This window comes from Panicum hallii, chromosome 9 (assembly GCF_002211085.1).
Source record: "Panicum hallii strain FIL2 chromosome 9, PHallii_v3.1, whole genome shotgun sequence".
In the NCBI taxonomy this organism is placed as follows: domain Eukaryota; kingdom Viridiplantae; phylum Streptophyta; class Magnoliopsida; order Poales; family Poaceae; genus Panicum; species Panicum hallii.
The window spans coordinates 15,516,347-15,534,182 of record NC_038050.1 but is presented as its reverse complement, the minus strand read 5'-3'; the positions used below and the strand labels follow the sequence as shown (position 1 = coordinate 15,534,182).

Here is a 17,836-nt window from a genome sequence, read left to right as displayed (position 1 = left end):
AGGCAACAACTATAACTCAGCCATTTGCCGTGCTCGACGATATGCGAGCGAGGATGCACCTTTTGACTTTCTGTACGGCTGTCGAGGTGGTTCCGATATGGGCTAACGTACCGTCTTCCGCAACTGGGCGCAACTTAGGTTCGTCGTAGTCAGCGGCGCTGTCGCTGCAATGCATGTTCGCCATTCTTCAACAAGCTTCAAATTTTGCTTCTCTTCTTTACGTACCACTAACAAGTTCTCTAGTCTCTACGCATGTCTACAATTATATATATATATATACACTTTCTCTGTTCTAAAATGTAGTTCGTACATTTTGAAATGGAGGGAGTATAAAACATCTCATGCGCATGAGCTTTTCATTATGATCCGGCGATCAGCTGGTAGGGGGCTCGTTGGCACAGCGGACGTGGCCGGCGAACGACGGCGCCGCGAACCAGAGCGCTCATGACCGCACCATGAGGGCGACGACGCAGGCGGAGCGGACCTGACTGCCTGACTGCAGGCTCAGCTAGTCTGCCTGACTGCCTACATGTTTTGCCGATGCTCCCGGCGATGCTGCAAAAGGACTGAAGGAAGGAAGGCGTGTGCCTGGGTCAGTGCCGCACTGGGTGGCGCCCGTCCGCTGGCGACGGCACGCCTCAGGACAGATCGACGTGAGGGTGGAGGGCGTCGCGCGTGAGGAAGGAACCGGGCTTGAAGCTCCCGAAGGTTGGAGCGTTTTTTTTTAAAATACCATAAAGGTGTCTTATATCTGATTCATATTAAGGAAAATAACTGGTGACACAAAACGACACGAAGAATATAAAATTACATCAAAGAGTTCTTTTATCATCTTCTTCATTCGATTGAAAATAAAATTACATTAAAGGTTGGAGCGTTGGAGGGGAGGGAACGGCGAAAGACAGAAATGTTTTGAACAACGCTGGTGTGAGAGGGTCGTGTGGCCTCGCGTGTCGCGGCCGGGTGCGCGTAGAATTGAATCCCGCCGCAGCAGGCGGAGACACGCTGCACTACTGCAGAAACCACCGGTTCGGCGTTTTCCTGCCATTTTGCGCCAGTCTAGGCCCACAGAGTATATGTGGGCTGTGGCTGTTTGAGCGATTGCGAATTTACGAGTAGATTTGTTTGACAGAGCGTCTTTGGTTGGATTTTAATTTTTGCCCAGCTAAAATTATGGTAAACTAATATTATGACTTGCCAAAATCAGGATCCCAAAGTCATGGCAACAAAATTTAGGGGGTCACTTGGTGTCGGGGCAAGTGTCATGCCCCCCCAATGAACGAACGCTCCTTAGAGAGGTTGATCACGGATTAGCTCCCTCAGAGTATTCGGCTTGGGCCAGCTGGGCCGTCAAACGATCACGGAACGACCCACCAGAAGAAGGGGCATCGATAGCCCGACACGAAGCAATGGAGGAGGACACGCCCGCCTCGTCCGACCCCAAGGATCCGGGATTGGGCGCGTCCGCCTTGCCCGGCACTGGGCCCAAACCCAAGGGAAAGGGGTCGAGCACGTCCGCCGTAGGCCGTGGGGCCCCTGGGGACCCCATAAAGCGACAAGCCACGCCAAGGGACATACCTCTGGCATAAGGGTAGGTAAGGGTGTGCGACGACTTGACCCCCGGAGAAGACAGGCAACTACGGCACGCCCCAGACGTCCGCCGGGCTGAGGGTCAAGCCGTAAAACGCGCCAGGGGCTCGCGCCGCCCATCTCGGCAAGGCGTACGTCGCCTGTCCTGCGGCTAGACGAACCCACGCCGCCCATCCTATTGGGACGGACGGTGCACGTCTCACCTGGGCACGGTACAGGAGCGCCTCCATCATCATCTACAGGGCCATTGGGGCCCACACGAAGGGGAGAAGCAACACGATCCCAGCGATCTCTCTCTCTGTAACAACTCCCTTCCCTTTGACTTATAAAAGGGGAAGGAAGACCCCCCGCCGGGGGGGGGGGGGGGACGGAACATTTGGACTCACACTCACACATGCACACCCCATCAGAGACTTGGGAACCCTATCCCTCTCTCGTCCGTTTGTAACCCCTGCTGCAAACCTAGTGCAAGAGCACAAGTGGCTCAAACTGGACGTAGGGACATTCTGCCCGAACCAGTATAAACCCTTGTGTCATTCTTGCTCACCATTCGGGCTAGACGCGCAATCACAAGATTTACTAGTCGGCAGTTCGAAACACCGACAATTGACGTGCCAGGTAGGGGACTTTGTGCGTCTCGACGACCTTTCCAAGCTGCGGATGGCCAACCACGCTGGAGGATGGGCCCCTGGCATGCTCGTGCGTTTCGGGAGCCTGGACTTCATCATCACCACAAAGGGAGGACTAGAGCAGATCCACGTTCCAGCCCGACCCATTCACGCCTCCGTCCTCAACTCCATCGTTGAGGACTTTGGAGGATGGCAGTTGCATGCCCCGGAGGATCGACACCCCGGGGACAGCCCGCCTCTCAATTTCAACTACGAGAGACTTGGGCATCAACTCCGTGTCTTCCTGGGTCCTCAACCGACCCAGGAGGACTTGTACCTCACTCTCTTCTCGCTCGCCAATGTCACGACGCAGCTCTCCGGGGGAGAACCACTCTCCCCGGAGATCCCAGCCAGGAGCGTCCCGACGAGGTTTCATTTTGGCCTGCGCAATGCGGCGGGGGATGCGCATTGCCTCGCCGCGGTGTTTTTTGGTTCGACCCCCACAGACGGTGAGTTCGTGGGGATGACGGACTACATCTCGAAATCCTTCCATGATCTCCATGCAGGGGAATCGGAGGTGATCTCTGACTCTGGCTCTAGCGAAGGGAGCCACCACCCCTCGCGGGAGTGTTTCATGGTGGGAGTCCCCGAAGGACGTGTTAAAGACGCCCACAGCATGGAAACTCCCCCAAGCAGCCCTAACAACGGGGCTAGGGAGAGGAACCAAGCCCCACCGCCCGCACGGCTCGAGCAGCTGCAAGAGCGGCAGAAGGAGCTCGAGTAGGTGCGCCTCCAGATAGAATAGGAGCGTGCTAAACTCAAGCGAGAGATTGGATGCCTTGGGGATAGAGGGCGCGCGCCGCCGCCACCCGCGACGTAAACCGGAGGATCCTCGAAGATGACGAGGGTCTCCCGCACTTCGCTCAGGCAAGCCAAAGCATCACCGCAGGAGCGGCTTTATTGGAAGCGCTCCCGGAGCAAGCGGCACTCGAGGGGTGCTGCGCTCACCAAAAGTTGCGCACGCTCATCGAGCGCACGGCACAACAACAGTCCGAGAGCTTGATGCTCGGCGACATGGGCGACATGTGGGACCTTCACCGCCCCCCCCCCCCCCCGCGAAGCAGGGCATCAGGGACGTATCTGTCCACCAAGGCCCACGAGAAGGGGAAGGTCCCGCGAATGCCCCTGTTCGGGGATGCCTCGACGCTGACCTCGACGCACGCCACACCATCAATGCTTGGAGACGCGGGCAAGAGGACAAGCAAGCGGCAGCGAGCCGAGGATACCACCCTCGTCGTGGTGGGCACCATGACAGCAGCGAGGATAGAAGCCCGAGCCTCGACCCGCTGGATCCTAGGGTTTTCTGCGCATGCATCTGCACTGCGTCATTCCCGCCCGGTACCACCCCCTCCCCCCCCCCCCACAAACATCGTGAGGTACGCCGGGGAAAGAATCCCGCCTTGTGGCTCGAGGACTACCGGCTCGCTTGCCGGGGAGGAGGGGCGGTTGATGAAGACTTCATCATTCGAAACTTGCCATTGTCCCTGGCCGACTCGGCCCAGACTGAAGGGATATGAGGTGGGCTAGCGATAAACAAAAAATTTCCACCGCATAAACTAAGAAAACTGCTGTTATGGATCACGGAATTACCACTAGACGTGCGGGTGCGGAACTTCTGTAGCGCGTCGGGGTAGTGCAGTCGGTCGTCAGCAGTGCAGTTGCAAGACCTCCTCACATGCGGGTCGTCCTCATGCAGCAGATGCAGCACCTCCAAGGTATCCACACGTACGGGCGAGAAGCATCGCAGTCCGGACCGCTAGGTCCGCGAGGGCAACCATGGGTGCGGGCGTGGGAACAGGCGGCTGCTAGCAAGCGTGGAATTAGGGTTAGCCACTCCATGTGCCCCCACCCCTTCTTTTATATGCTCCCACTAATGGGCTTCCTAACTGAGGCCCATTAGTGCACCTAAGCCCAGTCTAATTTGGATCATATCCTCATTAGGCTTCCAGCCCCTTAAGTGTGTGACCCTATGGGCTCACGCGCGAACAGACATGGCCCGAGTACTCCTACTCGACCAATAGTTGACAGCGGCCTCTAACAAGACATGTCGACTCCTATGCATGCAAAGATCGTATGAGATGAGCCATCACAATCTCATATACGTGCTATTCCCTTTGCCTCACGATATTTGGTCTAGCTCCAAGTTGAACTCTCTCTCAATGCTGTGATCCGGAATCCTTGGTTAACACTTAACCCTAGCACAGCCATGCATTTCTTATTCCGATCACTCGAGGGGTCCAGAGATATCTCTCACAAGCAGAGAGGGGCAAATCCCATCTTGACTGACCATGTCTCACAGCATGCTTCTTGACAAACCCGAGAACCACCATTATGACTACCCAGTTACGGAGTAGCGTTTCATGGCTCCTAAGTAGGTCAGTTCACATCTTGAGTACATGTAACAATCTCAGGTCTAAGGACATAGCGTACATATTGTGTAATGAGAAATCATTATTTCTCGAGTTGAGTCGGTCCAGCCTCATGTCATACATGAGCCCACATTATTATTTGACATCTCCATGTCTATGACTTGTGAAACACAGTCATCAACTAATACATGTGCTAGTCTAATATTCATATGTGTCCATACATGAACTCTGACTAGGAACAACTTTAGAATAACCATACAAGTAAAGAGTCTCACAAACAATTCACATAATTATCAATCAATACAAGTTGCCTTTCATGGGTATTCAATAAACACATAATACATCATGGATACACAAAAATATGATCATCTCTATGATTACCTCTAGGACATATTTCTAACAGTCTCCCACTTGCACTAGAGTCTAATCTAGAATATATCTAATACACATAGCTCTTGTGTGCGCTTCATGCTTAGGCCGTGGAAGAGGCTTTGTCAAAGGATCAGCAACATTCAAATCCGTCTGTATCTTGCATATCTTGATCTCACCCTGTCTGACAAACTCTCATATGAGTGAAACTTCCGCAGTACATGTTTGTTTTTCTGGTGATTCTTTAGCTCCCTAGCCTGCGCTATTGCCCCATTGTTGTCACAGTAGAGGTTCAATGGGCTGGACGCATTTGGAAACACACCAAGCTCAATGAGGAACTTCCTCATCCAAACACCTTCCTTTGCAGCTTCCGAAGTTGCAATATACTCGGCTTCCGTTGTAGAATCAGCCACGGTATCCTGCTTGGAACTTTTCAAACTTACAGCACCACCATTCAATGTGAACACAAATCCTGATTGCGACTTTGAATCATCTTTGTCGGTTTGGAAGCTAGCATCAGGGTAACCCGTTACACATCTTTAGTCCTACTAAAGTACTTAAGAATATTTTTCGTCGTTGTCCAGTGACTCTCACTTGGATCAGACTGGTACCTGCTCATAGCACTTAGAGCATGTGAGACATCTGGGCGTGTACTTATCATTGCATACATGATAGATCCAATTGCCGAAGCATATGGAACCTTGCTCATGTGATCCAGCTCATCAATCATGGAAGGACACTGAGTCTTGCTAAGATGTATACCGTGTGATATAAGCAAGAACCCTTGCTTTGATTGTTCCATGCTGAAATATTTCAACACCTTGTCAATATAAGTATCTTGGCTTAATTCAATAAGCCTTCTCGATCTATCTCTATAGATTCTTATGCCCAGAATGTATGCGGCTCCCCCTAAGTCCTTCATAGAAAAACTATTTTCCAGTAAAGTCTTCACAGATCCCAGCATAGGAATATCATTCCCAATCAGCAATATGTCAACTACATATAGGATTAGAAATGCAACAGAGCTTCTTCTTCGTTCTGAAGAAAACCAAACCCTTTGACTACTTCATCAAAACGAATATTCCAACTTCGAGATGCTTGGGCGTTCTTGACCGGGACCACCTGCGAGTCCCTGGTTCACAAATTGGGGCACAAGAGCCTGCGAACCACCAAGGAGCTCCTTGACATCTCAATGAACCACGCCTCGGGCGAGGAGGTGGTTGGGGCAATCTTGAACTGTACTAAGGGTAAGCCGAAGCGCGATGAGAACATTGGTGAGGGTGGTTCGAACCGCTCAGGGAAAAAGAAGAACAAGAGGAGCAACGGGGGCTCCCTCGTAGCCGCCGCTGACCGAAAGGGAGATAGGGCAACCACCGGGGAGACCCCCGATCATTTTGAGAAGATGCTGGACAAGCTGTACCTGAACCACGCCTTCCCCATCAAGCATCTGTACAAGAACTACGCCCTCATGAAGAAGTACCTGATGGGAGGTACCAGGAAGGGGGAGCAAAATAAGAGGCCCGAGCCGGCGGACGGCGATGTTGAGGGGAAGGATGATGGCTTCCCCTACCTCGATGGTTGCCTCATGATATTCGGGGGCCCAGCTGCCTACAAGTCCAGGGGCCACCAGAAGCTCACACGCCGGGAGCTCTACGCCGCCGAACCGGCGACACTTGCGTTTCTCCTATGGTCGGATTCGGCCATCACCTTCAACCGATCCGACCATCCAAGCAGCGTCTCGCAACCAGGGAGGTGTTTGTTCGTGGTTGACCCAATCGTCAGCATAAAGCGCCTCACCAAGGTATTGATGGATGGGGGCAGCGGCCTCAACATCATGTACACAAAGACCCTGGATGCCATAGGCATCGACCGATCGCTCATCCGACCGTCCAGGGCGCTGTTCCACGGCATCATGCCTAGAAAGTAGGCGATACCGCTCGGGCTGATCGACCTGCCCGTGACATTTGGGGATCAGACCAACTATAGGATGGAGACCCTCACCTTCGAGGCGGTGGTCGGGTTTCACAGATCCTACCACGCCATATTGGGGCGACCATGCTACGCGAAGTTCATGGTCGTCCCCAATTATACCTATCTAAAGCTCAAGATGCCGGGCCCGTGTGGGGTCATCACCATCGGCTCTTCCTTCCAACATGCATACCAGTGCGAGGTAGAAAGCTGCAAGCTCACCTCGGCGGTCATCGCCACCGAGGAACTAGCAGCAATCAGGGAGGAAACCGCGGAGGGGGCGCTTGACTCCAATCGGGCTGCTGGATCCTTCGAGCCCGCGGAGGGCGTGAAGGAGGTTCTCGTCGACCCTGAGAACTCTACAGACAAGAAGGTGCGAGTTGGCACTACGCTCTCCCCCAAATAGGAAAGCACGCTCGTCGACTTCCTCCGAGCCAATAAGGATATCTTCGCTTGGAAACCCTCGGATATACCGGGCATACGAGGGAAGTTGCCAAGTATGCCCTGAAGATCAGGCCAGACTCCAGACCGATCAAGTAACGCCTGTGCTGCTTCAACAAGGAGAAGCGTAGGGCCATCAGCGTGGAGATCGCAAGACTTTTGGCGGCCGGATTCATCAAGGAAGTGTATCACCCCGAGTAGTCGGCCAAACCCGTCCTTGTACGGAAAAAGAGTGGGAAATGGAGAATGCGTGTTGACTACATGAGTCTCAATAAGGTGTGCCCAAAGGATCCATTTCCTTTGCCTCGCATAGACCAGGTAGTCGACTCGACCTTGGGGTGCGAAACCCTCTACTTCCTCGACGCGTACTCCGGGTACCACCAGATCACGATGAAGGAGTCCGACTAGCTCGCAACTTCCTTCATCACCCCCTTCAGATCGTATTGCTATGTCACCATGCCATTCGATCTGAAGAACGTAGGGGCTACATACCAATAGTGCATGCTCCAATGTTTCGGGAACCTCATCAGGCGAACCGTCGAGGCTTATGAGGACGGCATCATAGTCAAGTCCAAACAGGTTGACCAGCTGGTTGCCGACCTAGAGCAGACATTCGCTAGACTCCAGGCGAATGGTGTTAGGCTCAACCCCGAGAAATGCATTTTCAGGGTTCCGAGGGCCAAGTTGCTAGGTTTCATCGTTTCTAAGCGCGGCATCGAAGCCAACCCGGGAAATATCACAGCCATCACCAAAATGGGCCCGATCCACAACCTCAAGGGGGTTTAGCACATCACAGGATGCCTCGCAGCCCTCAGCTGCTTCAACTCGCGCCTCGGTGAATGAGGTCTCCCTTTCTATCACCTTCTGAGGAAGACCGATCGCTTCGTATGGACCCCGAGGCTTAGGAGGCACCTGACAAGCTCAAAGCGCTCCCGTCAAAATCCCTGATCTTGGTTCTGCTATCCGATGGAGAGCCACTCCTGCTCTACATTGCGGCAACGACTCAGGTGGTCAGCGCGGCACTTGTCATGGAACGAGAAGAAGAGGGGCATGCCGTCAAGGTGCAATGTCCCGTGTACTTCATAAGTGAAATCTTGGACGACGCCAGGACTCGCTACCCCCATCTAAAAACTCCTGCCCACTGTGTTGATCACCAAATGGAAACTACGCCACTACTTCGAGTCACATCCCGTGACGGTGGTCACGTCTTTCCCCCTCAGCGAGGTCGTGCGCAACCTGGACGCCACCGGGAGGATAACAAAATGGGCCCTTGAGCTCATGGGATAGGGGATCTCATATGCCCCTCGGACGGCCATCAAATCTCTATTGCTCGCCGATTTCATCGCAGAATGGACTAAGACCCAGCTGCCCCCAGTAGTCGTCAACGAGGAGTACTGGATGATGGATTTCAACAGATCGCTGATGAAGCGAGGAGCGTGATTCAATGGATCTCGTTGTGCGCAAGAGGTACGTGATTCTCATTTATTTCCCTACCTCAAATAACATGGCTGAATACGAGGCGCTCATCAACAGCGTGCACATCGCCATTGAGTTGGGCATCCGACGACTCGACGTTCGGCGCGACTCTTGGCTCGTAGTCGACCAAGTCATGAAGGAGTCGAGCTGCCTCAACCCCAAGATGGCCGCGTACTGCCAGCAGGTTAGGCAATTGGAGGATAAGTTTGATGGCCTCGAGCTCAGCCACATCCCACAGCGACTCAACAAGGCAGCTGACACGCTGGCAAAGATGGCATCAAGCCACCAGCCCGTCCCGCCTGGCTTTTTCACCAGCGGCCAGTACAAACCTCAGTCTACTATGAGGAGCCGGAGCGGTCCGAGGGTGAGCCACCTGCCTCAGGCTCGGGGGCTGATCAATCGCCGACCGCATCCGTTCTCGAGGTCATGGAGCTTGATGAGGAGCCAGCGGCGGAGCCCATCACTTCGGCCGACTGGAGGTAGCCTTACCTCAATTACCTCCTCCGCAAGGTGCTCCCTACTGACCGAACAGAGGCTCAACGGCTCGTGCGCCGTGCTAAGTCCTTTTTCATTATCGAAGGGAAGCTTTACAAGAGAAGCCACACCGAGATCCTACAAAGCTGCATTCCGATCGAGCAAGGCAACCAGTTGCTGAAGGACATCCATGGTGGTGTCTGCGGGCACCACGCTGCTCCGAGAACCCTGGTTGGGAACGCTTTCCGCCAGGGGTTCTACTGGCCAACGGCGGTCGCCATCGCCGAGCGGATCGTGTGCGCCTGTAAAGGGTGCCAATACTACGCTCGGCGGACCCACCTATTGGCTCAAGCACTCTAGACAATCCCCATCACATGGCCGTTCACGGTCTGGTGACTTGATCTGGTCAGTCCCCTTAGGAAAGCGCTTTGGGGCTACATGTACTTGCTTGGCGTGTTGACAAGTTCACAAAGTGGATTGATGCTCGACCGATCGCGATGATCAAGTCCGAGGAGGCCATGGAATTTTTCCTCGACAACATCCACCGCTTTGGACTACCAAACTCCATCATCACAAACAATGGAACACAGTTTACAAGAAAGTAATTTCTCAAGTTCTATGATGACTACCATATCTGGGTCGATTGGGCTGTCGTGGCGCACCCCCGCACGAATGGGCAAGTCGAACGCGCGAATAGCATGGTCTTACAAGGGCTTAAGCCTAGAATCTTCAACCAACTGAAGAAATTCACTGGGCGGTGGGATGCCAAGCTCCCAGCGGTCCTCTAGAGCCTCAAGGCAACCCCTAGTCGGGCGACCGGTTTCACCCCTTTCTTCATGGTCTATAGTCCCGAGGCGGTGCTCCCGACTGACCTAGACTATGGAGCGCCTAGGGTTAGGGTGTACAACGAACAAGGAGCAAAGGCGTCCCTCGAGGATGCGATGGACCAGCTCGACGAGGCACGCGATGTCGCACTACTTCGATCGGCCAAGCACCAGCAGATACTGCGACAGTACCACTTCCATCGAGTGCGGGGTCGGGCGTTCAACGTCAGTGACTTGGTGCTACGACTCGTCTAGAGCAACAAGGACCGTCACAAGCTCTCCCCTCCCTATGAGGGGCCCTTCATCATCGCTGAGGTCCTCCGGCCAGGCACCTACAAGCTACAGACCCCCAAGGGCGAAGTATTCACCAATGCTTGGAACATCGAACAACTACATCGCTTTTACCTTTAATATTCTCCAAGCTATGTAAATTTTCACGATGTAGGATCGATTTGTGCTACGGGGAACTTATCTTTTCACTCTGTTGCTTTTTAGTGACGCCCGACCCCAGCCATAGCAAGGGTCCGGGCTCACTTGGGGGCTACCAGAGCCATACCCGCTCAAAATCCCTTATTCCCAGCCCGTTCCTACAATCGAGGCAAAAAAGAAAATTCAGGTGGCGAAGGAGCGCGCTTTGAGTAAAGTTGGTCAGGCTGCGGGAAACCCACGCCCCAGCGGCTACGCTGCCTCTGCTCACTAGCGTGATCATAGTTCTCTCATTCACCTCGTTGAGCTCCTTCTCCAGGCGTTGGAGCATGGCGTTCACCTCGTTGAGCTCCTTCTCCAGGCGTTGGCGTGCCACCACCTCCTCACCAAGCTTTTAATCGAGCACTGCTCAAACACATGCTAGTGACTTCAAAAGGCCTGCTAGGAACTTCGAAAGGACAGTTAAGGAAAGTGAAGTCTTGCCATTCACTTGGTCCTGGAGCTTGCTCATTTCTCCATTAAGGCGTGCAATCTCTGCCCGCCCAGCAGCAACTTCCACAGCTAGATCACCGGCGGTTGCCTCAGCTTGAAGATTTTGCTTCTTTTCCTTGGCGCACTCTTGCTGAAGAAGTGCCACATTCTTCTAGGCGCCTGCCAAGGAAGAAAAAGAAGGTTAATTAAACACACCGCGACCAACAAACTACCTATCCGCGGGGAACAGGAGAAGGATCTTACTTGCAAGATTCCCTTGAGCGGCCCGCACCTGCTCCCCCCGCTCCTAGCTTGGACAGGTGCACAACGGCGTTGCGCTCTTGGCCGGCCGACTCGAGCTGGCCGTGGAGCTCGTCCATGGCGACGGCTAACTGACTCCAATCCCCACACAGCTGCTCCAACGCTTTGGCATCTACTGACACCTTGGCCCGAGCATCGGCCGCTTCCTGGTGGGCCGCAGCAAGCTGCGCTACCAGCTCAGTGCACCGTCGCACCTCCTTGGCACGTCGGTCCAAGCTACAATTCATGAGGAACTATGAAAAATAAAAACATCACAAATGCTCGGAAAGGGGGAGAGGGTCAAGGGCGTTGACGTGTCATACCTGGCAGCTCAGGACAGCGACATCGTGCAATGCGCCCAGCATGGCGGATAGGGTTCCCGAGATGCCCTGCCACTCCGTGTCCTCCACCCCGTCGCCAAGGGCAAGGATCACCGTAGCTGGGTCCTGCACCTCCTGGGTGCCTCCCCACGCGGGCAGATCCCTGCCTGTCTGCGCCAAGGATGGTGATGCCCTCTAGCCGACGTTGGGGTCGGCCGCTCCCGTCAGCGTTAAGGGAGTGGGCACCTCCTCCGACAACACGTCCGCGGAGATGACCTCGGCTATCTCACCACCAACACCCGAGGCCTCCTCCTAGGTAACCGCCACAACCTCGCACGCCAACGGCTCCACCTGCGCCATCTCCTCATCCGCCGTTCCATGGGGGCCATGTCAGCCTCGTGGAGCGGCGACACTATCTGTGTCTCGACCCCGGGGAGTGAGTCAAGCGCGCTCGCCCCCGGCCCCTCCGTGACGAGCAATGCCGGTGGCTGCACTCCTCCCGCTGGCGCGTCCTCCCGAGACGGATCCTCAGCCACCGGCTGCAGCCCCGGGTTCGCAGGCGCCGCATCTCCCTCGGCGCCCCCATGCTCGCCCTGATCGAGCGCCGGCCAGGCTCGGAGGTGGCCGTCGCAACATGAGGACCTTCCGCGGCGCCACCACCATGGTATTTGCTCGGCCTCCGGCGCTGCAGCAAAGGCCCGAGGGTGGTTAGTACGCCATTGGCGAAGGATCACCAACCACGAAGGAGCAATGAGACCATCGGCTTACCGGCACCACTATACGAGGGCGTTTCTGGATCGGCCCCCCGACCCTAGCTTCGCCTCCTTAGCGCGCTATCGCTTGGGATCCCCCACCTGCGTGGGAACCTCCGGCAGGGCGTCACGGCCCGACTCCGACGCCGCGCGCACAACCTCTTCCAGCTGCATCAGGGCAGGCATGGAGCTGAAGGGTGCCTACGCGGACGGGGTGTTACGCTCCATCTCCAGTGCCTCCGTGCGTGTGGCCTCCCAGTGCTGAGTCAGGGCAGGCATGGGGCCGAAGGGTCCCGGAGCTGAAGCCGACGGCTGAAGGGATGTCCCCGCATCATCATCATGTGCTAGCTCGTCCCAGGGATGGTGTCCCACTAGTCCTCCTCCTCATTGGCTTCGTCGTCGTCATCATCATCCTCTGTCACCTCCTCGTCCGACCCTTGCTGGCACTTCCTGCGCTGCAACTTCGCGTGCTCCCGCGCTACCTTCTTGGATTTCTCCATTTCTTTTTTCTGCTTCCTCACCTCATCAGCCGCCCGGTTCGCCGCTCTTTTGGTTTCATCCTTCAGCAGCGGCGTGCGGGAATTATTGAAAGGGCTGAACCGACCCAGCATGCGCCGACCCATGAAATCGAAGGTAAGAGTCAACGAAGGGAGCAAGACGTGATGAGGGGATCGGTAGATACTTACCAGGTCGACGAAGCTAGTGTCGGGTCACATCGGCGGGTGACCCTCGACCAGGAAGGTCGCATCGGGCTCCTCCAGCACCTCCTGAATGCGCTGATGGATCTCCCAATTTTGGAGTGTGCCTTGGGGCGAGCGTCGTGCCCTCCAGCTGCACTCTCGCCGCCATCCCAAACAGCGGGAGCACACGTGCCATCAGCGGCGCCACCCGCCTCGAGTGGTAGGTCCCAATGACGCCGGCACCGTGGAGGCCATGGCCCTTCAGGTGCACGATGGTGCTCATGAGCGGGGCGACCCTCTTCTTCTCCTTATCCACCGGCCCCCACGACCACTCCGGCGGAGCCACCACGATCGTACGGCCAGTGAAGAGTGGGAGAGGGGCGGCGTCGACATTCTTGACGTAGAACCAATGCAAGTGCCACCCCTTGTTGGACTTCATGGTGGCGATGGCCATGTACTCCCGAGCCCGAGGCTCATGGAGATGGATCCCAGCGCATCCTATCGGCACTGTCGATCCATCCCTTTTGTTGACCAGGGAGATGGCGAAGAAATACCTCCAAAGCTCGAAATGAGGCTCGATCCCAAGGAATCCCTCGCGCAGCACGATGAAGGCCACGATCTGCTAGATCCCGTTGGGGTTGAGGTGCTGCAGCTCTATCTTGAAGTGGTGGAGAAGCCCGCAGAAGAAGGGATGAGGGGGCATCCCGAATCTGCGCTCGTCGAAGTGCGCGAAGGAAATGACATAGCTGTTCCGTGGCACCGGCAGCTCCTTGCGGCCGAGTAAGAGCCACTCCTCCCTAGCACTTAACGAGCAAAGAAGCCCACGCTTGACGAGGCCATCCAGGTCGACCGGCTCACCTCCGAGCGGTACTATGATGCCATTGATGGGCGCCGGATTGGGGTTGGGAGCTCTCGCACGAAAAAGGGTGCAGAGGAGGAGGCGGCTTGTTGAGATGGGGGTGAGGAGATGAAGAAGGCAAGAAAATGAAGGAGCGTGGAGGCGGTGAAGGGGCCGAGAGCCCTAGTTATAGGCGAGGGGAGTGGAAGGCGAACCGACGCCTCGACCCCCGCGACTACCAAAATGACCGCATCCGTCGTGTCATTTTGCCCCGTCCCATCGGAGGGAGTGCGCACACCGCGCTCGGGCATGACTCCTCGGAGAATGCACTCGGAAATAAAGGGGCTAAAGGCCCACAAAGGCGAGAAGGGATACTGGCTGAAAATGCCCCGACGGCCCATTAAACTCATAGGGTTCAAAGATTGGCCCACGAACGGGTTCACAACCGCCCTAGGCACCACCAGAGTGAGGAGTGAGGATGGATGGGCCCGCTAGCGGCTAGCACCTAGGTGCGCAAGCGTCATGGGCATCCTGAACTTCGTCCGAGTCTTGACTAGGACATGATCCGTGGTTTTTCTCCGAAGAAAGGTAACGAGCCGTCGGGACCGGTCGAACTGCCCTGATAACTATATGGATTGGCCATCAAGAATTTGGAGTCAGTCACCAGCTAACCCAAGCCGGATCCCCTCGAACAGGAGTTGGGGCCCCACTCGAATTAACCCGTTAACAGCTCACCGAGCACCGTGTTTTGACCGAGGAGGAAAAATGTGGCATGGCTCAGCCTTTCCATCCTAACGACAAGGACGCTTGAAGGGAGACGGGCATAAGACGAGACGACCGCCCGACCAGTCTCCCGCAACGCATGGGGGCTCGGGGGTCAGACTCGCGATGAGACCGAACTCACGGTCGCATACGAGGTGGCAGCAGGAGCCGAAAGGAAAATCCTATCCTTCGGGTCCCTCCCAAGAAGAAAAAACCCTAGGACAGCATCTGACGCTTCGTCGGCTCGGGGGCTCCCCTAGGGTGCAAAGCCAAACATAAGAACATCTTTCTTTTATTCCAAAGTTAGGGAGAATGATAACATGGTGCACTCTGGGTGCATAACGAAAACCACGAAATCTAGATCTACCAAAACAACCTACACTTTAAATGGAGAAGGTAACCGGCCATGGGCCATGCAAGACTACAAACAACTTAAGCATTACCACGCAGGGTAATGCCAAAGGTTGCCCGAGGTTTGCCTCGGCTAGCATAGGGCCAAGATGGGCAGCTACGCCGTAGTCCATCCCCTAACAGTGAGGCTGTCTCAGAAGCAGGAGCCATACGTGGCTGGCAGTCGGCGTATACATCTCGTGCTGCCTTGACACGCCCCCAGCAACCGTTGGGCGACCCCGACAACGGTAGCAGGGAGGATGAAAGAGGGAAGCTTGGCGAGGCCCTATGGTATCAGACAGAGCTGGCAGTCCCGCACGAAATCAGGGTAGGTGCGGCAAGACTCACCCCGCCTCCCTACGGGAAGGAAGTAGGGAGTTGCGGGTGAGTCACCACCTACCGAACGATTTCACGAAGGGCGATGAGGCCACCTTTGCCCTCGGGAGGAACCAGCACAAGATCCAAGGCAACCGCCTCACGAAGGCGAATTTGAGGATCTGGAAGCTTGAGTTCTCCTTCATCATGCTCCTTCGCTCATAGTCAATCCACTAACAACAACCAACGGGAGGACGGGGTCCAGCTCGAACGAGCCGAAGCTGGGCTTTCGGAGGCCTAGCACTACAATGCATTCTTGGAAGACTTGCCACTTGGGCTTGGTGCCATAACCAGGAACCTGGCTCCACTATTTATAGCCACGCTCGGGCAAGGTGGCGATGCGGGTTCGAACAGGCAGGAGGCCAAGCAGCTGGCATTAAAAGGGTCCACCTACCCCAGCCCTCGTCAGCAATTGAAGGCCCAACGGGACGGCATGAGATAAGATGGGGCAGGTGGACGCAGACCAGGACAAGGGCAAGCGATAGGCATCGCGAGCCCCAAGGCGAGCAAGCGCGCGGCATAGCAGGAGGGCGCGCGCTATGCAACTCGATGATCACCAAAGCTACCACCGGCCACAGTCGGTGAGCATTAGCGACGAGACCCAACGGGAGGGCGCCTGAGCCAGGGCGTCGCCGCGGGCCACCTCCCAAACGCTAGCTGACCCTTCGTATGAATCTCCGATCGCCCAGAGGCTCGAGGGCTACACCCACTAGGCACGCTCGCGCGCACCCACGTGAGACAGGAGGAGGGAAAAGCCTTGAGCGGTCACATCAACCAGGGCACGAACACGAGCACACCAGCAGAACCCTCTGTGCAAATCTCTGATTCGCCCAGAGGCTCGGAAGCTACACTCAATGGGTGCGCTTGTGCGCACCCACATGATCCTGACAAAGACGAGTCGCCTCCAAGTCACATCAACCTAAATGCCAAACCGGGAATACGTTCGGACCGGCACGGGGCTCACTACCCGGGTAAAGCGAAACCCTAGCACGGCTCTCCAAGCCACGCAGGGGCTCGAGGGCTACTGTCGGAAGCAAGTGTCATGCACCCCCAAAGAACGCTCTATAGAGAGGCTGATCGCGGATTAGCTACCTCAAAGTATTCGGCTTGGGCTAGTTGGGCCGTCAAACGACCACGGAACGACCCACCAGGAGAAGGGGCATCGACAGCCCAACACGAAGCACTGGAGGAGGACACGGTTGCCTCGTCCGACCCCAAGGGTCAAGGATCGAGCGTGTCCGCCCCGCCTGACCCCAACGATGATGGGTCGGCCGCATCCGCCTCGCCCAACCCTAAGGGAAAGGGGTCGAGCACGTCCACAGTAGGCCGTGCGGCCCCTGGGGACCCCATGAAGTGACGGGCCACGCCGAGGGACATACCTCTAGCGTAAGGGTAGGTAAGGGCGTGCGACGACTTGACCCTCGGAGAAGACAGGCCACTATGGCACGCCCCGGACGTCCGCCGGGCTAGGGGTCAAGCCGTAGAACGCGCCGCCCATCTCGGCAGGGCGTACGTCGCCCGTCCTGCGGCCAGACAGACCCGCGCCGCCCGTCCTGTTGGGACAGACAATAGACATCGCACCAGGGCACGGTATGGGAGCACCTCCATCATCATGTACAGGGCCATTGGGGTCCACACGAAGGGGAGAAGCAACACGGTCTCGACGATCTCTCTCTCTGTAATAACTCCCTTCCCTCTGACTTATAAAAGGGGAAGGAAGACCCCACGCGGGGGGAGGGGGGACGGAACATTCGGACTCACACGCGCACACGCACACCCCACCAAAGACTTGGGAGTCCTATCCCTCTCTTGCCGTATGTAACCCCTGCTGCAAACCTAGTGCAAGAGCACAAGTGGCTCGAACTGGATGTAGGGACATTCTATTCGAACCAGTATAAACCCTCGTGTCTTTCTTGCTCACCATCCAGGCCAGACGCGCAATCACAAGATTTACTAGCCGAAACACCGACACTTGGCTTAGTACTAAAATTGTTAACCATTACTTTTCTTTTTTATAAGGTTTAAGAAATTTCTAGCTATAGATTAGCTATTAGCATTAATATGCTAATTTTTTGAACATGAACCAATTGATAGCCAAAATTTATAGGTATGCTTCTGATTTTGGCTGGGTAAAAATTGGAAGCCAATCAAGCAAGTTCATAATCTCCAGTTATCGTGTTCTTGGGTGGTCCATCGTTGCTGGAGAATTTTCTCTTTCTTAGTTGTTACTTTGTTAGTCTAAGTTCCTATTCGAAAGTTTTGTATCAATATCAAATGTTGAACAGGGAAGCACAATAATTGATAGAAAACGGAAAATGTATGAGGACTATAAAGGACGTGACA

At 55.4% G+C, this 17,836-nt stretch overlaps 1 protein-coding gene and 1 pseudogene across 1 annotated transcript; both read left to right on the top strand.

Moving 5' to 3' along the window:
- The first annotated feature begins 6,983 nt into the window (after positions 1-6,983).
- On the top strand, positions 6,984-7,370 carry LOC112872850. The gene has a single exon (XM_025935887.1). The coding sequence runs from the start codon at positions 6,984-6,986 to the stop codon at positions 7,368-7,370; it is 387 nt and encodes a 128-aa protein (XP_025791672.1).
- Positions 7,371-8,909: 1,539 nt separating this feature from the next.
- LOC112872849 lies at positions 8,910-10,434 on the top strand (annotated as a pseudogene).
- Positions 10,435-17,836: the final 7,402 nt, after the last annotated feature.

Coding starts and splice junctions, on each gene's coding strand:
- LOC112872850 (XM_025935887.1), top strand. CDS start 6,984: ATGGAGACCCTCACCTTCGAGGCGGTGGTCGGGTTTCACAGATCCTAC.